General features: G+C 39.0%; 1 protein-coding gene across 1 annotated transcript in view; it reads right to left on the bottom strand.

The window, feature by feature from the left end:
- The window catches only part of arrb2b (arrestin, beta 2b), a 47,897-nt gene that overhangs the window by 5,191 nt on the left and 16,017 nt on the right, over positions 1-26,689 (bottom strand). Inside the window, exons 2-9 of the mRNA XM_083540811.1 lie at positions 7,403-7,433; positions 6,869-6,929; positions 3,600-3,644; positions 3,277-3,473; positions 2,289-2,348; positions 2,134-2,201; positions 1,851-1,986; positions 391-475 (exon numbers count right to left, since the gene is read on the bottom strand). Coding sequence (XP_083396937.1) covers positions 391-475; positions 1,851-1,986; positions 2,134-2,201; positions 2,289-2,348; positions 3,277-3,473; positions 3,600-3,644; positions 6,869-6,929; positions 7,403-7,433 — 683 coding nt within the window. The remainder of the gene's footprint in view (positions 1-390; positions 476-1,850; positions 1,987-2,133; positions 2,202-2,288; positions 2,349-3,276; positions 3,474-3,599; positions 3,645-6,868; positions 6,930-7,402; positions 7,434-26,689) is intronic.

The raw sequence follows: 26,689 nt of genomic DNA, 5'->3' as shown, positions 1-26,689 counted from the left end.
GCACTTCCATATAAACACAAAACTATCAATATCCCTTCCTGCCAATTCCACCTGAAGGCCTGGAGATTTCCATTAACAAACAGACTTATCTGGAATATTGTGCAATAACAGAAGAAAATGCCTATTCGAGTACTTTAAAAACTCAATAGCATCCTCAATAAAACGCTAACCGACAGATGTTTGTGTTTTAGCACACACGATTCTTAACTACATACCTCCCCTGAACAGATACACAACATTCCGGTTTTTGGGAGGGAAATAGAGAAAGTAAGGAGCATGGATAAAAGCGAGAATGCAATTGCCTCTAATACATACAGAACAACCCGATTCTGGAGACTTAACAAAACGGACATTATGAAGCAGTAAGATAGAATGTAGCTTGTGTTTTACCTGAGATTTTGATTCGCTTGACAGTTTTGGTGGAATTGTTGGTAACATGGACATTGACGCTGATGGGTTCTCCATGGTAGTAGAGCTGAAAGACAGAGAGAGAAAGTAAAGAGGCTTCGGAAAAAAAAAAACAATCACAGAAAGCAAATCATATACATACGGCTGAATTTTAATTAAAGAGGGAGTGCTGGTGCTTTGATTAAATTGCAAAGAAATCCAAATGATGTGGTACATGATGGGATTTTAAATTTTGGTGGAGAACAAAAACAGCAAAATAGACAAGGTTTTATTAGTCTACTGTTACTATAAGCAGTACAACGATGCTTTGATGATGTCATGCCAGAATTACAGTAATGACTACTTTCTGCCTTGTAAAACCCATTCATGTCTTCATCACAGTGACTGCACCTGCTCACAGCAGCAATCACAGGAGTGAAAGTTTCGCCATTGGCTTATGTTTTATTTTATTGCTTTCTCTCTCAATTTCCTTCATTATATTATAAACACATCATGCAAAACTTCACAGTGGCAATTTATTGTAATGACCAAATCTTATTGCAATGCTGAATGTTTTACTATATTGAAAATGGCCCCTGAAGACACATATACAGGCAGTTTATTTTTGCTGTACAGCAGGATGTAATGTATTGAGACACCACCATATGGTTCAAAATATCAAATGTTGAGCTAAAGCCCCTAATGAACCAGATCAAACAGCCTCTCTGAAGCCTCATATTACTGTTTGTTTGTTTGTTTGTATTTAGGTGTATTGCCATATCAGCTTTAATGGCTATTTCGTGATAAATACAGATATTTAGAAACTTAATGAAAGATACTTTAAATTTACTTGTGACAAAAACTGTAAATGTTTTCTTGCGCCATGTTATAAAACATCCATCAAAGTTAGTTCTGATTAATAATATTGTGTCATGACATTAAAATAGGGCAAGCCAAAAAAGAATTATATGCTAATCTGTTTTACAGTCTATGTAGGTTTTGTACTTTTAAATAAAACAGGCACAACTACAATCACCTTGTGTATGCCAGTTGATCATGTCTAGATTTTAAAAGGTAGATGCTTACTTTTCCAGCTATGGGGTTTATTTTATTTAAAATGTTATTCCAACATTGTTTCCTTTCTGCTCGACATTTTGTCTGAATCATAATGGTTGATTAAGGACTTGAGGTTGGGAAATTTTGTAGTCTATGATAATATTTTCATCACATAAATGCCATAACTCTAACATGTGAGGAGAAGTTAAACTTAGCCCAAAGTTAATTCTTTTGCATGGGTATGTCAATTGGAACATTGATCCTATTGGACAGTGTGGAAAGATGCATCCATATGCAAATTATGCATGCAAAAATCAACTGTTAACTGTGTATATGAAAGAGAGTGTGTGTGTGTGTGTGTGTGTGTGTGTGTGTGTGTGTGTGTGTGTGTGTGTGTGTGTAAACACCTCTTTGTCAAGCGAGGCCTCCAAGTGGAGGGAGCGGTCAGACATGAGGAAGCTGCGGGTGGTCTCCACCATAGGCTGTGGTCCTGGCTTCTCTGGGGCATACTGCACCTTCCTGATCACCAGCCGCACAGAGTTTCTACACAAACACAATCACAAAGAACTCGACAGTCTGCTTATCATTACAAATAAAAAAAATCTTAAATACAAAAACATGTTGCATATACACTCTCCAGCATATACACCCACATACACCAAGCAGCAACATACAGTACACAAACTACACCTCTTGTGAATTTTCTCCTCTACAGCTTTGGCACAGAAAGCTCTGATCTCAAAGTCTACACCGCATGCCTGAAGGAGAAAATGCAAGAATATATTAGTAGTGACAAAAGTGTAAGGTCAGGAAGCCCATGTGAGCTTGTCTGTGTGTGTCTTTACCTTGCCTGTGTCCTCTGGTCCTGGCTGTAAAGTGACTGAGCAGGGAAGATTCTGAGGAATCTAAAATAAAGGACAGACTGAACATTCTCTTACTGAGGAAGGGCACACAACTCTAGGTGAAACAGTTTTATCAAAGAACTGGAACTGATACAGCATTTTTCAGCTTAGTCTTTAGCATATGGATGATTACCACAGATAAGAATTTCCTTATACCAAAATTGAATGGAAAAGCCGTTTACGCAAACACATAACAGAAGCCTTGTTGGGGCATCAAAAACAACGAGGTGAATCAGTCATAGGCGGTCTGCAAAAAAACTTTGATTATTTCACCTGCATACTGTTGAATTATATACTGTTAATGCTGATTTACAACAGTAACTCTGCCTTTTTTTTTTATCCGCTTATTATAATACATTAATGATAATACTGTGATATTGGTAAAACTCAATCTAATCTGAACTAATTTTCTTTAAACCTTGTTAAACAGATATATATATATATAAAGAAAACCATACACCTGTTCATTTGTTAACACAGCAGTTTGTAGCAAAAAAAAAAAAACGTGAAGCACTAACATAATGTAGCAATGACGGGCAATTTTGATAACAGTTTCAGAGTAACATGATTAACTGTGTTAGAAATATATAAAAAGAAGCTAACAAGGAAATTACTTGCTTCAGAAACAACAATAAATGCAACCAACAACACAAAAAAAGTACTAAAAGTATTACATGGTGCCCTTTAAAAAATAAATCATTGCTATGGTGTAACCAGAATATAACAATACTGATATTTTGATATATTTTGATTATTTTCCTTGCCTGCCCATGTACTCTTTATCAGAGTAATTTTTTTATATGCTTTATATATTTTAATAAGACAGTGCATTCATAGTCTATTTGTAGTATATTGTATTAATCCTACAAGAATAAGCAGAAGCTTTATAACATGTTAGCTTGCACACCGAGAACTGAATGAAATGACTTACAGTGAAGTTAAAGGGGTGTGCATGCTGGCCGAGCTTTTTGAGCAGGCGCTCCTGTAGGCGGCTGAGTGGTTTATGCTCCTCTGGCAGTGGAGGAAAAGCCTGGAAAGTGGAGATGTAAAGGTCCTTTCTAAAGGACAATCCCAACACATCCAGATCTTCTCGGCCGTACCGAAACGCACAAGTCAGAGTCACGAAAACTGCCCGGGAAGAGGAAAGAGAAGGACAACGTTTAAATGGTTTCTAGAAATAGATTTTCAATATGGTCATGAGAAACATCTGAGCACACAGATGTCTGAAACTTTTTAATGTCAAAATTCCCTCACCTTTTCTGTCTTTAAGGTATTCTGGGTCAACCAGCAATACTCCATCTGAACACAGATAACAAAACAAAACAAGTGAGCATTGTGGTATATTGAAGAAAAAAAAAAAAACAACAAACAAACTTGAGTCTGAAAAACTAAAATAAAATCAAAAAAAGAATAAAAAATGGAATTAAAATGACATTCTTGACAATAAGGATTATTAAGCACATATATCCAAACATTTGGTATATTCAAGTCACTTATACCTACTTTCTTCAAAAATTAATTAATTAATTAATTAATTAATTAATTAATTAATTAATTAATTAATTTATTAATTTATTTATTAATTTATTTATTTATTTATTTATTTATTTCAGTCCTGCAGACAACAAAAATTGATATAGGCTCGAGCACTATTTTAAATCATGTTTAATGTATAGTTACAGCTTCTTTTAGAAGCACCATGGACGCCTGGAACAAGATAAGCGGTGACTAATTAACTTACATATTTCATAATATACAGCACTATGGTAACAGCATGACATGTTTCTTAGCATTTAGATTTGGGGCTGCTTAGGAAAAGCTTCACCTGTTGAAATATCTGGACATTTCCAACTATATACTGCACAGGTGCAAAGACTACAGGCTTTTCATAGAGTTAAAGAGTTGAAATGTGTTTTTCTTTTGTATGTTTTACAATCATAAGATCTTAAATCTGATTGCCACCAAAATAGATGTGCAGGAACATTATTGACAATTTCAGAGTTGGTGATTGTTAAACTCCATACATAACATGATATGTGGTTAGGCAGGCTATAAAAAATATAATGATAGAGATATTTCATATGGTTTCTTAATATCAAACTGTCAAAGTATGCTATAAGCAGTTTTGTCCAGAACCCTAGTTTTCCTTTTGTTAGCTGTTTACTAGTCACAGACACCACCGATGCATATTTCCCCAGACCATCTCAAATGCAAACTAATAACCCAAGATATTACATGTAGCAATAGAAAGTCTAAACCTTCATCCATTACCTGCAAATCTGATTAAAAAGAGGATGTTATACAATGTATCAAAGTAGTTTAATCAATTCATATATCTGTTTATATTTTACTTTACTTTTACCCAGAAAGAAGCTCCACCCCTGAGCCAGAACAGAACTGTTCAGCTTTGCATGTACAGTTTTGGTAAAAAGGGTGGGGAGGATCAGGGGAGTTTGCAGTTGCAACTCATCTCACAGGCTTTGCTGCTTTTTTTCATCACTAAAGGTTTAGGTCCGACTGGTTCTATCAGAATTTCAAGTATTAAAAAAAATACAAGTAAATGAATTCAATCTTGGACATACCCATGGCTTGACAAATGTTTGGCTGTACAACTAGTGCAAACCCTTTTATCCTAATGATATCATAACAGGCACAAAACAATCCGAACATCAAGCTGTTAAAAGGTGTCCATTAAATTATACAACACCAGTAAATAGAAATAATTTTAATTTAACACATTTGTTCAAGACTATGCAATGCTTCTCTTCTCATACCCTAATTGTACTCAGCTACATAAAACTGTGCTCAGACAATACCTGCTGTTTCCCAGCTCTGCATTATGGCACACACACTGGCACACTGTGTTTCACTGAAGGAGGCAACTATTACAACAATCACCTCATAAAAAAGTGAGGAGATTTAGAATTTCAACTCCCCTTTGCATATTCAGATACATTATAATCAGCATCATTAATAAAACTTCCATATCTCTCTAATGCAAGTAAATTGGTTTCTTCTTAGATTTGCTGCCATGGCAACAGCAAGAGACATCATCGGTGATGAGGAGAGGCATTGAAGAAAATAAAGCTTTTCATTTATCCCAATGTCAGACAATATCATTTGTGAAGAACAATATGAACTTGTCCTGTCAAAGCATTGTTGATGGTGATGACTGTTAAGGATACTGAAAGACTAACAGAGTCTGTAGGCTCACGCTGACTCTGATTTATACACAAGAACTGATTTGCACTCTCTATTTTGAAAAAAAAGCCCCCTTGAATAGAATGCAAATTAAAATAATAAAAAGTGACACATTTTAATAGATTTTTGTAGCATACATGCGAGTGCTCATTGGAGTACATTTATATTTGCTAGCACATTGAGATTTTGGAATTACAAGTTTCCATCTAAGATTTATATGACTATAATATTGAGAAACAAAGTTTTGACCATCATAATGGTCCTTGTCTATTCCCACACACTAACACTTTTCCTCTGAGACATGTGAAATGCTGCTCATTCTTCATCTTAAGGCCTCGTAAGACACACTGAGGAAAGCATTATCCTTTTGGGATTCATAAGATCACAGATGCCAGTCATTGACTTGTCTCACTGTTATTGCTTTATCAGATTCAGTCTATGGAAATGCCAAAATTGGAAAATCTTGAACTCAGAATGACAACGCAAATACTTTTCTGTTGTATCACTTGGGAGTCCAGATAATCTTATATATTTAGGTATAAATATTTCTCATACAATATTGTGGCACCTGACTTTTCCAGTCATTTGAGGTTCTTCCCAAACTGTTACCACAATGTGGGAGGCATGACAGCATGGCAATACCTACCCCACACACGAAGAAAGCTCCATGAGGACATGGTTTACATTGGCTGGAAAAGAACGGAATAGGACCTCAACCCTACTAAGCACCTTTAAGGTAAATTGGAACGCTGACTGCACCCCAGGCCGCCGCACCCTACATCAGTACCGGACATTATCAAAGCCTGAATGAGCAGAAATTTTCACAACCACACTCCAAAATCTATTGGAACATCTTCCCAGAAGAGTGGAGGTTATCATAATAGCAAATGGGGACTAAAAGTGGAATGGGATGTTCATAAAGCACATAGCAAGCTTATGGTTCAGTGTCCACAAACTTTTGTCCATAAAGCGTATGTAGGGTATATTCTTTAATGCCCAAGATTCCCAGGACAGGCTCTGAATTCACTGCAACCCTGACAATAAAACAGATATTTAATCAAGTGTTCGCTATTTCATCACAGGCATATAATAATAATAATCTATACTCTTTTAAAATTCCAATATTTTTAAAGATAATCTTTACAACAAAGCAAGTCCACTGGTGATTGGGTTCAGAAATCATACTGCAACTCAACACAGTTGATACAGTTGAAACACAGTATGAGGCTGTTAATCGATAAGTGGGTGGGTGTTACAAAAAGAATATAAGTTCCCAACACAGTTACATAAGATATTGTAAAATCTTTTCATTTTATACTCACCAACTGGATCCACATGATCTAGATGATCCACAAAGTCTCTTTTGCCCAAGTAGACTGTAAGCTAAAGGGAAGAAGGGAAAAAAAAGTCCCTGGATGTCACTTAAAAATTTGAGTAGGAAACAAATCAGCCTGGGTTAAAGTTCCTTGTAAGGATTATTCACCACATCGACACACGCAACAACAAACAACAAAAAGACTGAATCATTCAAAACTGACCAAGATCCACTCCACACCCTTCCTGTAGACAACCTTGGAAGGTTGTGTGAAATAAAAAAAATAAAAAAACTATTTCACACACACACACACACACACACACACACAGACACACAAACACAAACACAAACACACACACTCATTCATACACAGGAGACACTGAGACAGAACAGAGGAAATACACAAAAAATACACAAAAGGTCTAAATAATGGAGAACAAGGGAGAGAGCAACACAGAAAGAGCTGGTCCACAGAAAAAATGTGAAAAACCTATCATATGTACATGCACTTTCTGTAAAAAAAAAAAAAAAAAAAAAATACCTTGCAGTTAGGGCTGGACTTCTTAAAGACTCTGCAAAGGAGAAAAGACAAACGTTTAGATAAACTTATTGGAATTCCAGTATCACAGAAATATACAATTTCATGTCTGTGTCAATTTTACAGATGCAGGCTTGCTGGAGTTGACTGATTTTCTAAATAAAGCATGACAGTGAAATTTTGCAAGAGGAGAGGAGATCTTGATTGTGTGTGTGTGTATGTGTGTGTGTGTATATGTGGGTGTGTGTGAGGGAGAGAGAGTGCATGTGACAGAGAGAGAGAGAGCGTGAGAGAGTGCATGTGAGTGAGAGTGAATGAGAGAGAGAGAGAGAGAGAGAGAGAGAGAGAGAGAGAGAGAGAGAGAGAGAGAGAGAGAGAGGGGTGTATGTGTTGCAACGTGTCTGATTGTAATGCAGTGTGAGGGGTAGAAATAGCTGTGGTGAGAAAACTTTACATTCCCTGCCAAGCTTTCCACATTAAACAAGTGAGAAAGTAACACCATCAGTCTTCCCCAATGCTCCATAACATTTTCCCTTCCATTTTGCACACCTCTCACACTCACACTTATCACTTATTACTCCCTCTTCTTAGATAAAGAGCCGTCAAAGATTTATCTCTCTCTGTCCTTTCCATTCCTGCATACTGACAGAAAAGCTACCGCTTCATGCACAGAAAAACAGAATAAGTAGAAATAACTTGTGTGTGTATGTGTGTTTGTTCGTGGCTGATAACTTTTTGCTACTTGGCTTGGGAGGTGTGAATTCATCTCATTTATCATCTAATTTCACCCTCACACTTCACAACCTTCACTGACTTACTAGTTTATTAATATAGGCTGGTTAGTGTCAACTTTCTGTGCAAAAAAAAGTAACATTTTGAGCAGATTTCATGTCAATTTTTCAAAATGTGAGCTATGCTAAGAGCCTCAAAGATTAGTGCACTTCTTAGCTCTGTCCACAAGGTGCCCTTAATGTAGCATGACTTGGCTATATCATACAGCTTTAGTCACACATTGCTAATTGTCTACAGTAGAGTGAAAAGAACCCAGCCATTATGGATGCACAAGCCAGTGCACTCTTAGTGCCGGTCCCAAGCCCGGGTAAATGGGGAGGGTTGCGTTAGGAATCCTCCCATTGGCATCCAGCGTAAAACATGTGCCAATTTAAATATGCGGATCACAAATGAGAATTTCATACCGGATCGGTCGAGGCCCGGGTTAACAACGACCGCCACAGGTATCGTTAGCCAACAGGGTACCGGTGGAAATTGGGCTACTGTTGGCCGAAGGAGGAGAAGGAGAGGAGGAAGACATCTAGAGAGACAGCAGGGAAAGGAGAAGTGTAGGAGTGTAAAGGTTCGGGTTGGTACTTTAAATGTTGGTACTATGACAGGTAAAGGGAGAGAGATAGCTGATATGATGGAGAGGAGAAAGGTAGAAATGCTGTGTGTTCAGGAGACCAAGTGGAAAGGGAGTAAGGCCAGGAACATTGGAGGTGGATTTAAACTGTTTTATCATGGTATGGATGGAAAGAGAAAATGTGTAGGGGTGATTCTGAAGGAAGAGTACAGTAAGAGTGTAGTGGAGGTGAAGAGAGTTTCTGATAGGGTGATGATCGTGAAGGTGGAAGTTGAAGGGATGATGATAAATGTCATCAGTGCTTATGCTCCACAAGTTGGCTGTGAAATGGAGGAGAAGGAAAGATTCTGGAGTGAATTAGATGAAGTGGTAGAAGGTGTACCTAGGAAAGAACGATTGGTGATTGGGGCAGACTTAAATGGGCATGTAGGTGAAGGGAACAGAGGTGATGAGGAGGTGATGGGTAGGTATGGCTTTAAGGAGAGGAATTTGGAAGGGCAGATGGTGGTAGATTTTGCTAAAAGGATGGAAATGGCAGTAGTGAACACTTATTTTAAGAAGAAGGACGATCATAGGGTGACGTATAAGAGTGGAGGAAGGTGCACACAGGTGGACTATGTGCTATGCAGGAGATGCAACCTGAAGGAGAATGGAGACTGTAAGGTGTTGGCAGGGGACAGTGCAGCTAGACAGCATCGAATGGTGGTCTGTAGGATGGTTTGGGAGGCGAAGAAGAAGAGGAGGAGAGTGAGGATGGAAAGAAGAATAAGATAGTGGAAACTGAAGGAGGAAGAGTGTAGTGTGACTTTCAGGGAAGAGGTCAGACCGGGTCTCGGTGGTGTTGAAGAGGTGTTGGATGATTGGGCAACTACTGCAGGAGTGATGAGGGAGGCAGCTAGAAAAGTACTTGGTGTGACATCTGAAAATAGAAAGCAAGACAAGGAGACGTGGTGGTGGAATGAAGAAGTGCAGGAGAGCATAAGGAGAAAGAGGTTGGCAAAACAGAAGTGGGATAGACAAAGTGATGAGAAAAGTAGGCAGGAGTACTAGGAGATGCGGCAGCAGGTAAAGAGGGATGTGGCAAAAGCCAAGGAAAAGGCATATGAGGAGCTGTATGAGAAGTTGGACACTAAGGAAGGAGAAAAAGATTTATACCGATTGGCCAGGCAGAGGGACCGAGCTGGGAAGGATGTACTGCAAGTTAGAGCAATAAAGGATGGAGGGGGAAATGTGTTGACTGGTGAGGAGAGTGTGTTGAGAAGGTGGAGGGAGTATTTTGAGCAGCTGATGAATGAGGAAAATCAGAGAGAGAGAAGGTTGGATGATGTGGAGTTGGTGAAGAAGGATGTAGATAGGATTAGTAAGGGGGAAGTGATAGCAGCGAATAAGAGGATGAAGAGTGGAAAGTCGGTTGGACCAGATGACATACCGGTAGAAGCGTGGAGATGTTTAGGAGAGATGGCAGTGGAGTTTTTGACCAGATTGTTTAACAGGATTTTGGAAGGTGAGAAGATGCCTGAGGAATGGAGAAGAAGTGTGCTGGTACCGATCTTTAAGCATAAAGGAGATGTGCAGTCTTGCAGTAACTACAGGGGAATAAATTGATCAGTCACACCATGAAGTTATGGGAAAGAGTAGTGGAAGCCAGGCTGAGAGAAAAGGTGACCATCTGTGAGCAACAGTATAGTTTCATGCCGAGGAAGAGCACCACAGATGCCTTATTTGCTTTGAGGATGTTGATGGAGAAGTATAGAGAAGGACAGAAGGAATTGCATTGTGTATTTGTGGATTTAGAGAAAGCGTACGACAGGGTGCCGAGAGAGGAGTTGTGGTACTGTATGAGGAAGTCAGGTGTGTCAGAGAAGTATGTGAGGGTGGTGCAGGACATGTATGAGGACAGTGTGACGGCAGTAAAGTGTGCAGTAGGTACGACAGACTGGTTCAGGGTGAAGGTTGGACTGCATTAAGGATCGGCCCTGAGCCCTTTCCTGTTTGCAGTGGTGATGGACAGGTTGACGGACGAGGTCAGACAGGAGTCTCCCTGGACTATGATGTTTGCGGATGATATTGTGATTTGTGGTGAGAGTATAGAGCAGGTTGAGAAGAGCCTGGAGAGGTGGAGATATGCGCTGGAGAGAAGGGGGAATGAAACTCAGTAGGAGTAAGACAGAATACATGTGTGTAAATGAGAGGGAGGGCAGTGGAGTGATGCAGTGGCAGGGAGAAGAGCTGGAGAAGGTGGAGGAGTTTAGGTACCTGGGGTCAACAGTGCAAAGTAATGGAGAGTGTGTAAGAGAAGTAAAGAAAAGAGTGCAGGCAGGGTGGAGTGGGTGGAGAAGAGTGACAGGAGTGATTTGTAGGGTATCTGCAAGAATGAAAGGGAAAGTTTATAGGACTGTGGTGAGACCTGCGATGTTGTATGGTTTAGAGACAGTGGCATTGAGTAAAAGACAGGAGGTGGAGCTGGAGGTAGCAGAGCTGAAGATGTTGAGGTTTTCGTTGGGAGTGACAAGGATGGACAAGATTAGAAATGAGTTTATTAGAGGGACAGCGCATGTAGGATGTTTTGGTGACAAGGTGAGGGAGGCGAGATTGAGATGGTTTGGACATGTGCAAAGGAGGGACATGAATTATATTGGTAGAAGAATGCTGAGGATGGAGCCACCAGGTAGAAGGAAAAGAGGAAGGCCAAGGAGGAGGCTCATGGATGTGGTGAGGGAAGACAATGCAGGTAGTTGGTGTAAAAGAGGCAGATGTAGAGGACAGGGTGGTATGGAGTCGGATGAGCCGCTGTGGCGACCCCTAATGGGTGCAGCCGAAAGAAGAAGAAGAAGAAGAGTGAAAAGAGGAAGACTGTGGATTTATGGACACCTGACCATAAGAGTCATTTGTGCTTTTGAACACATTCCACATATAGTCCCCATTTGCTGTAATAATAACCTCCACACTTGTGAAGTTGTGGAGATTTGTGCTCGTACAGCCACAAGAGTGTAAGTAAAAATTAGGTACTGATGTACGGTGAGGAGACCTGGGGTGCAGTCTGCGTTCCATTTTATTTTAAAGGTGTTGATTAGGATTGAGGTAAGCGCTCAGAGCTCTATAGCAGGCTACTCAAGATCTTCCACTTTAAACCATGTAAACAAAATCTTCATATAGCTCAAGTGATTTGTCAGGCTGGAACAGGATCTTAGTTCAAGTGAAGGGAAAATGCAATCATACCATATCCAAAGACATTCTATACAATAGTGTGCCTACAGCTTTGTGGAAAAACCACAAATGACTGGAAAAGTCAGGGGTCCCAAAAGAGTATATACATTAATGAAAATATAAAAAGCTATATTATACTTGAAATCTCTACTTGTATGTACAAGTAATAATAACTGCTAGTAAAGTGCTAGCAATAAGCTAATGTGAAGCTGTACTGATTAGGTATTCTCAGGTCATTCAAAATTATTTGTGTGACACTAACTCATTTAGTATAATACATAGTATAATTCATTCAGTATAATACATAATACATGTAATGATATAATTATTAATTGAAGATAAAACATGCTACATATTATCAGCTATAATATTTTTGGTTGGTCTGACACTCAAATAACATGTCCAACTAATAAACAACTTTAGGACCAAAAACTACCAGGAACTTACAGTAGCAAGAAGTCCTGTGTAGAAGTATGAGAAAATAATGCTTTTGAAATTGAAGCTGTCTACGTTTTGAACAGAATTACCAGTTGTGAACACACCTTATAACCACATAACGAACATAATCATAAACATAGCTTAGCATTAGCAGCAAGTCGGCTTCAGTTGTGATGTTCATAAAATAAGTCAGTTATGGGAGTGAATACCAACGAATCCATCCTGAGGTTAGAAATGACTACAAACGGGCGTGATTTCCTGAAACGTTACATCTGACCAACTGACAAAACAAATACTTCTGTCCCCTTTGTATGTGCACATGGTTCTCCCTGGTTTTTGCTCTAAGGCTGTTGTTGAGAATGAGAATTAATGAGAATGTATTAATTAATGAATGCTGGCAGACTGACAGACTTTAATAGTGCTTTAAACTGTCATCAGCAGAGTGAGACAAAGGAAACAAGGGAGAGTGGTATAGACATGGAGATCTGTCAAAGAGCCTCAATTAATTGTGGGGGGAAAAAAGCTGAGAAAGAGAGATCTGATTAAATGAACAACAGAAATGAACAGAGGATTTTATAAAAAGATCCAAAGAGACAATAGAAAGATAAGGAGATAAAAGAGGTGAGTGGGAGAGGCTGATGGGAGAGAAAAAGAAAAGATGAGAGAAAGTGACTACAGTGAGGAACTTTAATGACAGGAACTACGTATGTAGTAGAAAGAGAGAGAGAATAAACGTAAATCACGCATGTTCACTACACCTAACATAACACTATATAACAACAAACAACAACAACAAACTAGGTGAAATTTGTTGCCTAAAGTCCTAAAGAAGAATTATTTTTCTATTTAGAGTTAGACTTGTGTGTAACATAGCATTAAATAGAGGCCTTAATAATAATGGAAGGTCCTCAAAACTAGTAAGACAAGCATGTATGTGTGCCTATGTATGCGTGTGTGTTTGTGCGTGCATGTGTGCGAGTGCAAGAGTGCAAAAATAGAAAGAGTGTGATGAACAAGAACTTTTCTTGTCCTATCCACTTTTTGTCCAAACTCACCTAAACATACTTTTTATTAGGTCGCCATGGCAGCTAGAAATTTTTTCCTGCGTTCCTATGACAACAATGCAAAGCAAAAAAAATACGCAAGAGCTAACACACAGAGTTTAACATGGAGCAAAACATGTCGTCGACCCTAAGCTTCTCCAAATAACACATCGACCCTGCAAACCAAATAAGTGATATCCTCCATATAGTATGTGTGTGTGTGTGTGTGTATGAGAGAGAGAGAAATATTTAAAGCTAATAATAATAGAATAGTAAAACAGTGCAGTTAAAGATGCCCTAATGGACGATAAAAGCTCTCAAAAGACAGCAGCTTCTCTTATTTATCCAAACACCTTTATTACCTGCATGTTACTGTACACCTCTGTTAACACAATCACTGTATAGCTCACTTAAGGCATGTGTTTATTCAGCTTGTCCTGTATCCTGAATCAGCTGAACACACACCTCTCAGGTAAACAAACAAAACCTGGCCTAAAGTCCCGGGTTTGAGACTGTGTGTGTGTGTGTGTGTGTGTGTGTGTGTGTGTGTGTGTGTGTGTGTGTGTGGATGCCTGAGCATTACGGAACAAGTAGCTGCAGGTTTATCGTCCTAAACCTCCAAATATTCTGTGAGACACTGTTCTGAGCTCAACAAGGAATCGGCACGACGAGAGCATTTCAGTGCAGGTTGGCCACACGCCTGGTTCTGTCTTTTACAAATGCAGACTGATAACATACACAAGCGTATACAGATCTGTGTCTCTCTGCCAAACAGGAATACAAATATTAACGAGTTTGAATGCACACAGTCACTCAGCCTTAAATTAATGTACAGTTCTTCTGCTGTGATAAATGACCTGTCAAACAGAGCATAGTGGATAGTACACAGCTCCCAGAAGAACTACATTCAACAGAGCCTCAAACACACACACACACGCACACGCACACGCACACGCATGCATCCACACGCACTGATAGCAATGATGAGGAGCTGAAATCACAATGCATATATTTTAGCCCAGTGGCCTTCTAAGGATTATCTCATAATCCAAACTGATAAACCACTGAGACAGAATACATTTAATCTCAGAAGATAGTTGAGACATCAGTTAATAAAAAACTAGACTGCTTTTACTATACTGCTACAACTATACTATAACCAAACTATATCTCAGTCATGGACAAAAGTATTGGGACAACAGAGATTTCTTAGCCATATGCGGTTCTTCCCCAAACTGTTGCCATAAATAAAAAAGCGGAGAGGAAGATCTTAAGTGGCCTGACATAGAGCTCTGACCTCAACCATCATTACCCTTTACAAACACCCTCTAGGCTGAATGAGCACAAATCTTCACAAGCACACTCCAAAATATGGTGAAAAATCTTCCCAGAAAAGTGGTGGTTATTATAAACTCAAATGGGAACAACATTTGAAATGGAATGTTATGGTCAAATCTTATGGTCAGATGTCCACAAACATTCAGCCATATAAAGCATTTTCACAACGTTTGAATTGTCATTTTAGTGCCATCGTCATTTGCCACCCAGTGCTCTTCTACACAACAGCCACATACTTACTTTCCTTACTTATTAGACACATCAGCTTCATAGCTTTAACTGCTAAAGTACTTCAGAACCAAAAAAAAAGTTATTTTCAGCTCATTATATCTCTTACACCTCCTAAACATTTGCAGTGTTCCTAAAGCATATCCTTACCTCAGCCTCCTGTCTGTACTTTTGTTTGCTCCCTATCCTGCCTTAGACCAGTCTGTGGCTAGGTACATCACTGACAACACACACACACACACACACACACACACACACACACACACACACACACACACACACACACACACACACACAGACACAGACACACAGACACAGACAGACACAGACACACACACAGAGACACACTAATTTCACCCAGACACAGGCACTAACAGCAAGACCCATCTGTGGGAAAGAAAATCAATCAGTCTCATTTTCCAGATTTAGTCTAAGTAGGGTGATGAGGGGCAAATGAAGATCCATATATTAAGACAAAGAGAGAGAGAGAGAGAGAGAGAGAGAGAGAGAGAGAGAGAGAGAGAGAGAGAGAGAGAGAGAGAGAGAGAGAGACAGAGACAGAGACAGAGACAGAGAGAGAGGACATAAAGAGAGGTAGTGAAGAAAGGTATTAATTAAAATTACTGGATGAGAAAAAAACAGAGCAGAGAGAGGCAGAGAGAGAGAGAGAGAGACAGACAGACAGACAGACAGACAGACAGACAGACAGACAGACAGACAGACAGACAGACAGTCTAGCAGAAAGATGAAGACAGAGAAAGGTAGTAAGACATACATAAAGATAGGCCCAGCAATAAAAAGAGGCAGGCAGATTGAGAAAAAGAGACAGATAAAGGCTCAACAATTGAGAATGAGACAGATGGAGACAGACAGAGAGCTACAAAAAGCTAGTGCAAACGACACACAAACAGAGACAGACAAATAACGATAAATAAAGGACAGAGAAACAGAGAGAATAAAAGAAAATAAACTTGTGGTATATACATCATATACCCTCTACAACCTAGTCATTATGGAGGTTAATAATTCTCTAGACAGAACTGGGTTTCTGTCTCTCTATCACACACACACACACACACACACACACACACACACACACACACACACACACACACACACACACACAGCAGTGTGTTTTGACCACATTCTTCAGCAATACAGAAGCCTGAAGAAAGCTTCAATTTGAGCTGCTTACCAAGTGCAGTCATAATGAACTAGCACAAGCTCAATCATGACATCAAAAGCTGTACAAAGCAGCAGCATTCTCCAGCTATTCAGTGTCCTCGAGGTTTCCTGGGCAAAGTATAAACCTTCTTAACTAACACTAACACCAACACACCTTTTATAAACTAAATATGATACACAGTAAGTACTAACACTCAGCACGTAAACTATCCACTGAATCACAGAACCATATCAGGAGAAGGTTTTAACTTCCGTTACCTACAAGTTGTAGGTCTGTGTATACACTTTACCCTGCTTTGGTTTTCAATGATCATGTTTGAGACAATGTTCATGATAGTTTTGAATGATTCTTAGAAGATATAGGGAATGTTACTGATAATGGTAAGAAACATTCCCTATATCTTCTTACTAAAAATCATTCAAGTTCATTTTCTGTAGACTTGAAAAACATGGAGATGTTTAACTGCCACGATGATGTACGAGTGTGTTTGTGTGTGTGTTTGGTTTGTCCGCACCTGTTCCGATCTTACGCCGAGCACACAGCCAACACTTCCATAATAACAATCACGCTGAATTCTCAGCATTATTACTAGAGATTAAAATCTGTGTCAGGAGTAAGAGTTCTGGGCTTTCAAATGAAAAGGCTGCCAATGTGCAACTTGCGCACACACACACACACACACACACACACACACTCAAATACTCACACAAGAGACACACAAACACACAATTATTTACAAAACCCGACATGACACACACACACACACACACACGAAACACATTAACATACACACAAACAAAAGACACATGCAAACACACAAAATCAAACATACACACAAATAAAAGACACACAAACACACAACCCCCCACTACAACCCACACGTGACTGGTTGTTATTCCGTGAATTTGTGCTGCAGCTGATCAGTATTTTGAATATTGATTGTGAGCACGCAGGAGAATTTGGCCTCATTTTTTTTTTTAGCTCTGCATTAACTGCACATTCTGACTGCTAACATTACTCTAAAACTCTTCTGACCACATCTGATAGGCACGCACACAAAAATAAACTTTTGCACTTGCGCACACGCACACACACACACACAGTGTGAGTGCAAGTGAGAGAGAAACTGACAGACTTGTTGGAAACTGCAGACTGAGGAAACACATCTTCAACTTTTAAAAAAGGAGCAAGCATCAGAACTTCTATGTGTGTGTGTGTGTGTGTGGGTGTGTGTGTGTGGGTGTGTGTGTGTGAGAGAGAAAATATGTCAAACAAGCGAGGAGCACATTGTGTATGTGTATGTCAGTGAGACGCCATCTGCGTTATTGCATGCAGTGTTTCAATGTTACACATACATGCAGATTAGTGTGTGTGTGTGTGTGTGTGTGTGTGTGTGTGTGTGTGTGTGTGTGCGCGTGCGTGCGCGCATGTCTCCTAGATCCTCACTTTGTATGTTTAACCAAACTAGTACAAATCATTGAATAAGGCTTAAGCTGAATTTATCACTGTTAAGCAACATGTAATGAATAACTCCTTTATGAATCTCTCTCTCTATATATATATTTTTCTCTCTATTTTTCTCTACACACACAGTTTATCCAGTTTAATTTTCTATTTGCATCATTATTTGTTATCTATTTAATTTGCTAGACCTGCAGTGCCCAGGCACACATTCCTCACACTTGTAGCTACATACATGTCATAGTGGTTTACTGTGGTTTCTGATGAATTAGCTTTAAAATGAAAAAAAAAAAAACCTGAATAATAAACCTAAAGTTCGACATATTAACAATACAGAACTGGTCCTAAAATCTCTATCATGTATGTATTCATCTTGTGATATTATACTATTAGATTATAAACCATACAACCAAATCGTTGTCATATAGCTACATGCTATGTTTGTCAATATCTTTAATCTCCATACATTAATTTAACATTGTTTTATAGTATAGACCTGTATGGTTGTGGCTAATCAGGACCAGCAGTATGTCCAACATCCCCAGGTGCACACAAGCACAAGCACTTGACTTTTATGTGACCATTTCTGATGTTTTCCCAAACTGTTCCCAGGGATAAAGACACGCCAAATGTATAGGATGTTTATGCATGTGGTAGCATTACATTTTTACTTTACTTGATCTAGAAGACCCTAAAAAAAACTTGCTCCAGCATAACAATACCTCTGTGCACAAAGCCAGCTCCATGAAGATATAGTTTACATGGGATGGAGTGGAAGATCTTGAATGGCTTACTATTCAGCTCTAAACTCAACCCTATTAAAACACATATGGAATGGCTTCAGACCTCCTAAACCAACATCAGCACCTAATGAATGAGCACAAATCTCCACATGCACACTCCAAAATCTATTGGAGCATCTTCCCAGAAAGAGTGAAAGTTTATATAACAGCAAATGGACGTTAAATGGGATGTTTAAAAAGCACATAGAATATTATAGTTAGGTGTCCACAAACATTTGTCCATATAGTGTATAATTCCACACATTTGATTGTCAGTACAGCTGTAACTAAGAGGATATGAAATGCCTGTCGACAATATGCAAAGTTTTGAAATGAAAAAAAAAAAAAAAAAACGAAAGAAGTAAAAATGAGGGCCGGGATGCAAATGCGTGCGAAATTGTGTCGACCTTGATCCTGATGCCAGCTATGGATTTAAACATGGAGCTTATAATCGATGAACACAAGGACTCTGTCAATTATTTAGATCCAATTTGCTAGAAATACCTCTCATAATGGCTCATAATGCCTTCGCCAGGGTTATACCCACTTACAACTAAAAGCGGCATGGCCAGCCATTGTGCGTTCTGCCTTATTAATAGTAAATCCCTTTCCATCCCTGTATAATAAAGGAGATGGAGGGGGAAAAAAAAGCTCACCCTAATTACAAAGCATTTACTATTAATAAAACCATTATTTTGGAGGAAAGGGCTATAATCTCGAGCCGCACAGGAAATGTCAGGACAAAATAAATTTTTGTAACATAGAACGTCCATCTTCACTGCTAACTAAAAATAGCTGTTTTACCAAATTAGTGACCCAAAATATGTGATTCATTAATAATAAGGACAGACTAAAGGAATTCAATTCCATCTCTGCTTGAAAAGTACAAATCCTCTTTTTAAATATTTCTTGAGAAAAATGCTTAAAAAAAATACTTCTACGTAAGTGTGCGCAATTTTAATAATCGGTAGGCCACAGGTCATTTCCCTAATCTTAACGAGCCATCCAGAAATTTGATTGAGGTTCCTGCGTAAACCTGGTCTAAATACCGAAATCGGTCGCCATGTAAATACTGACGTAACTTTTGAACATAATTTGCTCACTTTGAATAAGGAGTGCAGTCGCTGCAAGAAAAATGGATGAACAGGAAAATGAAGAGGAAAATATGTAACACTGGCCGCAACCTTTATTTGAAAGGCCTGGTGAGGGAAGAACGTATGACATGCGTCTACAATAGTTATGGCTGGGGATCTTATACATGTATAGAATTCAGCTGAAAATGTAGCTGTCCAGCAGGAACACTTTTAGCTGTAGAGTGTTGATTAGTTAAATATTTAAATAACCCAAAAAATGATGTGACAGCACTGAAGTCAGTGTACAAAATCCGCAAAAAATAAAATAAAACTCCCTCCAATACGATTATTTTTATTACCAATGATCTGAATCTTTCTCGAATGCTTCCTGCCTGAAAGAGAAAACCTCAAGCCTCAAACCTCAAACCTCTTTTTGCTTTGCATCTTTAACAAGAGACCACGATTCTGTGAACTTTACAAAACGATACCACTCACTTTAACGTGTCATGTTGGGAATGGGACTGGTCTTCTTTCCTTTCTCCCCCTCTACCTCACTTTCTTTCTCTCCTTATGTACATCTTTCTCTTTTTGTGCTTCTTTATGTCTCTTTATATGTCTCCATCTCCCTGATGATTTCTGCCCCTCCCTTTCTTTGTCTTGCTTTCTTACCCTGTCTCTCTTTTTTTTGGTGCCTCTCCCTTTCTTTTTCTCCAAGTCACTTTCTTTCTCAGTGTGTCTCTCTGTCTCTCTCCTTCTGTTTTGCCTCTTTCTCTCCGTGTCTATACGTCTTCTTTTTTTTTTTTTTTACTATAACTCTCCATTTTTTCACCATGTGTCTCTTTCTCCCTTTCTCACATGCGTCTCTCTTGTATGAATGACCTATACTGACACTTGTGACTGATAACAGAGACACATTCTTTAAAAACAGAGCAAGCCAGATTTTCACACAACAGCAAGTCAACAGCACAGGCACACATGATCCATGCTGGCCCCGTTTCAAAAAGTCATTCTGCTTCGCAAAATTACTTTGCCAGTCTCTTGATACGGTTCAAATGTGCTGCCATTTAAGCAATGAAAATGAGCACAAGACAGTAGAAATTGGAAGGAAGGGAAAGGAAATTGCATAGAAATGCATGAATACAATGAAAGAGGAACCTAATGCTACCTCGAGTGGAATAAAAGACTTATACACATAAATATAAATAAACATATAAAATATATATCATATATCACACACACACACACACACACACACACACACACACACGTTAACTTCTTTTTATCACATTTTTAATCAGCAGTTTCTGTCAGTTGTATACCCAAGCTGACCTATGAGCTTTCTCATGAAAACCCATCTTGCAAATTGTTGCGATTACTTCCTTCAGCACGACGAGTGAAATAAAAAAAAATTTTAAAAGAATAAATGATGAAAGATCGATGTGAACACACTTCCTCAGAGTTTAACCCTAAAACATGCTGACATGCTAACATCATTTCCTCATTCAGAGAATGCCACATTGCTATTTGACAGGATCATGAATATGGTTTACTCGTAGGTACACATCTGATATGAGGAAGCTGCAATGTCTAGAATGGCACAAAGTGGGACAACAGGAGCAACGCCCTCTGCCATTTTTCTCCTTCTCTCTCTGAGGGGAGATTTCCTGTGCTTTTGCAGAATAATCAAAAACATTCGCATCCCCCACTTCCTCTCTTGCTCACCCAAGGAAGCCCAGCCCTGCCTCCACATTTCTCTTACTTACACGCTGCACCATGATTTTTTATGTCCTATGTGTCGCTTAGAGTAATGTGATAGAAGAGCAGGAAGGAAAATGCTGACTTTAGCTCAGATGAGGTCCGAAATGTGATTTCAAGCGAGAAATAAAAGCTCAGCTAAAACTGAATCCTCAAAACTTTAACCCCAAACTATTTCCTCAGGCATGTCCGGTCTTTTATTAGTTCCTGTAGTTAATGAATAATTGGGTTTAATACGCCTGACTAAAGATAGTGTTGAAATTAATTTAAAGCACATTCCCTTCTACTTTTGAAGACACGAGGTGTACTATCTCTCTTCTCTAAAAACATTAAAAAAAAATGGATGACAATACAATGACGAAGTTGCGGTGCTTGAACACAACAAGTTCAAATGGGTACAACAAGGAAAAGAAAACAAATATAGAGAAAAGATGATGCAAAAAAACAAACAAACAAAAAAAAAACAAAGGCTGGGGACAAAAAAGTGGCGCAGCAAAAAACTAACGGAACGATTCGGCAGAATGAACGAGAGGAAGGAAGAGTAGAAGAGAGTCAGTGCTCTTGCTTAATCACGTGCTGGTCACACTTCCTCTTTTTAGCCCACTCATTTCCTGTTCTTATTGTATAGGTGTGAAAACTTGAAATATAAGGTGTTCACATGTACTGCACACGCATAAGCACCATACACACTCACAAAATTATTGACTTAGGATTAATATGTCATTTAATATGCAGTACTGATTTTCAAACAGAACCTTGACTAGAGGTTTAATCAAAAATAAATATAATAATAGAAAAACACAAGTCAATAGAAAAGTTCTTCTGCCAAACCTTGAACTGACTCTCTCTCACACACACACACTATAAGCGTTGCATGTCTTAAACTTGTTAAAGGTGTTGAGAGACATCTAAGTGTCAAAGTCTAAAAAAAGGTTACCACTGCCATCTTTCTTTACTTCTTTCATCTCCAGTCTTATGATGTATATGTATAAATAGGAAGTGTGAACAAAAATGAAGTTCACATACACATCCTGTTTCAAACCTGATTCTTAACAATAAATGAGGCACAATAAAAAAAATTTTCCTTTCATTTTAATAGCAGATTACCACTTTGCTGTAGCCTATATAAAAAAAAAAAGGCATCAAATGTTCACTAGTTCTACAACGAGGAAAAGGAGAGAAAAATGATGAAACACTGACACATTCAAAGTCTATCATTTGAAATTGACTGATCAAAATCTAAACAAAAAACATCTTCATTAGTGCAGTTAATGTAAAACAAATGGCCTGTAAATGTAAATGTAACGTGCAATTGAGTACATGTGTAATACCCATCATCAGAGCCATTCGGGAACCACAAAAACTAGACATTATGCTGTGTGTCTTATAGAGCACCAAACACCTTGGTCCTACTACGGCTTTATAACAGTTTGGCTTCTTCTACACCATACACCTTTTTGGTGCTAAACACTGGGACTTATTTGCACCAAACCCAAGACATTTATTCCCACAATAACTACACTCATTGAGCACTTTATTAGGAACCTGTACATGTACACCTGTACATTTATCAAATTATCTAATCAGCCAATCACCTCGCAGTAATGCGATAAATAAAATGATGCATTACAGACCAGAAGCTTCATATATTGTTCACACCGGATTGAGACAAACATTAATCTCTATGATTTTGTCTGTGGTGTGATTGTTGGTGCTAAACAGGCTAGTTTAAGTATTTCAATAACTGCTAGAGTTTACTTGGAATGGTGCTATAAAGAAAAAGCATCAAGTGGCTGGCAGTTCTGTAAAATGAAACACCTTTGTTGATGAGGGAGATGAACTAAGACAGGTCACATAACTCATATAAATCACTCTATACCAGGGGTCACCAACCTTTTTGAAAATAGGAGCTACTTCTTGGGTACCGATTAATGGGAAGGGCTACCAGTTTGATACACACAGTTTTCAGTTTGACCTGAAATAAAAAATTTGCTCAATTTATCTTTTATTATGTTATTATTAATAATTCATGATATTCATCTTTTTGAAGACACTGATCATGTTAATGATTTCTCATAATAATTATCAACAATGATTTAACAAAGTAGGAAACAACTATTTTTAGAAAAGGGCCGCAGGCACTCTATACAATGTGATGTGGTGAGGGGAGGACCATCTCGAAAAACACAACACATCAAACGGTGAAGTAAATGAACTACAGCAGAAGACCACTTTGGGTTTCACGTCTGTCAGACAAGAACAGAATACTGAGCTGTGGTGGGCAGATGATCACCAAAACTGAACAGGTGAAAACCTGATAAATGTTGTCTGAGTTGATGTATCTTTATTTCTGCGAAGGCACACAGACAGGGTCAGAATTTGATGCTTAAAGAATAAAGCCTTAAACACAAACTTCCTTGTGTTAAAATTCTAGGCTGGTAGAGGTGGTGTAATAAATGTGAGGACTGTTTTTTGACATACTTAAAGCTTGTTAATACTAATCAATCATTGCTTAAATGCTGCTGCCTATTTACATTACATTTGAGGCATTTAGCAGACGCCCTTATCCAGAGCAACGTACAACAGTGCTTTGAGTCTCAAGTAATGAATATTTTAGTATTGAGTGTTTTGAATGTTGTTGCATGTTACATTTTACAGCGGGATAATGCACCAAGTGCACAAAGAAAACGTCACCTCAACCTGGTTTCATGAACGTTACAGGGAGTTCAGTGGTCATCCCAGTCACCAGATCTAAATCTAGCAGTAAACTTTTGGAATGTGGTAGAATGCATGAAAAAACACCTGAAGTATCTGCAGGGATTGTGAGATGCAGTCATGTCAGCATGGACCAGAATCGCTAAGGATTATTTCCAACATCTTCTGGAATCCATCCATCCATTTTTTTTTAAAGCAGCCAAGACATAGACCTACTCAGTATTAATATAATGTTGGACCCCTTATTGTGGCTCACTGGCTCATATATCAGTCTATGAAACTTGATTTGTGATAACAGAGTGAGATCTTAGACAGCTGGGTCATTTGAGAGAAAAGTGGACTTTATATTTGCAGTTATATTTACAAGTACTGTCTATTTCAGTTGTTCGAAATGAAAAGTTACATTCTTTTTTGAGAAATACAGAAGGAAAAGATAAGTCTTTGTACTAATGCTTTAAAAGGTTATGTTTTTACATTAAATATTCAAAACGCCTTAACTGTGAATACAAGCACATGGTTAGACTCACACACCTGCACACACGATTGTTCACCTTTAGGATCTATGTATCTTCTTTAATGGTGCAAAGTATTAGCCCCCAAAGACTCATAATTAAAAAGAGGATGTTTGTGGGTATGCTGCTAATCTTCCCACCATGTTACCATCAAACCACACCACCACTAATCCCATAACACCTTTAGATATTGCAGCTTCCCTGTAAACTTAAGTCCTAGCTTCCATGTTCAGTCATAATTCGCACATTTATACCGTACATATAACTGACAGGCAGAAAACACGGGCAGAAAGACATAGAGGGCAGCACACATCATAAAAACTAACGTCTGAGAACACAAACAAATTGGAAGATGGAATAGATTGGGTTAGGGGTCAATTAAAGAGGCAAGTGCACAGGCAGACACGCACATGAACACACATATGGACAGCAATAAAAGCACACTGGTACTGTGAACATGGCGGGGGGGGAGGTCAGGTCAGCCATCCGTTGCCTTCCTTTCCAAATACGCAGCCTGCGTCACCAAAACCGCGTGTGTGTTCCTGTTGCCTGTTGTGTGGATATGTGTGTGTGTGTGTGTGTGTGTGTGTGTGTGTGTGTGTGTGTGTGTGTGAGTGTGTAGGCATGATGATATACATAAAGGGCCACTATACGTTCTATATTGTGAGACAGAAAAAGCAGACGCACACATGAAAACACATTCACTGCCACCAAAAATACAAATGGGTGAATAAAAAAAACCCTCTAGCTCTGTGAAGTCGTGGGGAAATGTTCTGGCATGTTTTGTGGCCACTTGTCCCCTTAGAGGTATATGTTACTTCAAATCAGTTTGCAGCTCTATAATGAAATGCTTCAGTCCTAATGGAAGTAGTCTCATCCAGGATGATTCAGCTCCACCCACAGAGCATGAGAGCTCGCTGAATGGTTTCATTTGTATGTAAATATTATATAGTCTGTATAAAAAGCCTGCACACCCCTGTTAAAATGGTAGGTTTTCATGATGTAAAAAAAATTAATAAATAAAACAAACTGCAAAAAAAAAAAAATCCCCAAACTCAATATAACCCAGCCATTAGAAAGGCACAAGCTAGTGCACTCTTAGTGCCGGTCCCAAGCCTGGATAAATGGGGAGGGTTGCGTTAGGAAGGGCATCCAGCGTAAAACATGTGCCAAATCAAATATGCTGAACACTAATCAGAATTTCATACCGGATTGGTTGAGGCCCAGGTTACCAACAATCACCACAGGTATTATTAGCCAAAATTGTACTGGTGTAAATTGGGCTACTGTTGGCCGAAGGAGGAAGAAGGAAAAGAGGAAGACGTCTACAGAGACAGCAGGAAAAGGAGAAGTGTAGGAGAGTGGAGGTTTGGGTTGGTACTATGACAGGTAAAGGGAGAGAGGCAGCTGATATGATGGAGAGGAGAAAGGTAGATATGTTGTGTTTTCAGGAGACCAAGTGGAAAGGGAGTAAGGCCAATAACATTGGAGGGGGGGGGGGTTTAAACTGTTTTATCATGGTGTGGATGGAAAGAGAAATGGTGTATGGGTGATTCTGAAGGAAGAGTACAGTAAGAGTGTAGTGGAGGTAAAGACAGTTTCCGATAGGGTGATGAATGTGAAGCTGGAAGTTGAAGGGGTGATGATAAATGTCATCAGTGCTTGTGCTCCACAAGTCGGCTGTGAGATGAAGGAGAAGGAAAAATTCTGGAGTGAGTTAGATGAAGTGGTAAAAGGTGTACCTAGCAATGAACGATTGGTGATTGGGGCAGACTTTAATGGGCATGTAGGTGAAGGGAACAGAGGTGATGAGGTAAGGGTATCTGTGAGAGTGAAGGGGAAAGTGTATAGGACTGTGGTGAGACCTGCTATGTTTAATGGTTTAGAGACAGTGGCATTGACAGATTAACTGATTTTCATTGGGAGTAATGAGGATGGTAAAGATTAGAAGCGAGTTTATTAGCGGGACCGCGCATGTAGGACGTTTTAGAGACATGGTGAGAGAGGCCCGATTGAGTTGGTTTGGACATGTGCAGAGGAGGGACATGGGGTATATCGGTAGGAAACTGCTGATTATGGAGCCACTAGGAAAGCGGAAAAGTTGAGGTTCATGAATGTGGTGAGGAAAGACATGCAGGTAGCTGGTTTGAAAAAGGCAGATGTAGAGGACAGTGTGGTATGGGGACAGATGATCC

The sequence above is a fragment of the Silurus aristotelis genome (genome assembly GCF_946808225.1).
Source record: "Silurus aristotelis genome assembly, chromosome: 5".
NCBI classification, from domain to species: Eukaryota; Metazoa; Chordata; class Actinopteri; order Siluriformes; family Siluridae; genus Silurus; species Silurus aristotelis.
The sequence above is the reverse complement of the archived record's forward strand: the minus strand, read 5'-3'. Positions and strand labels throughout refer to the sequence as shown.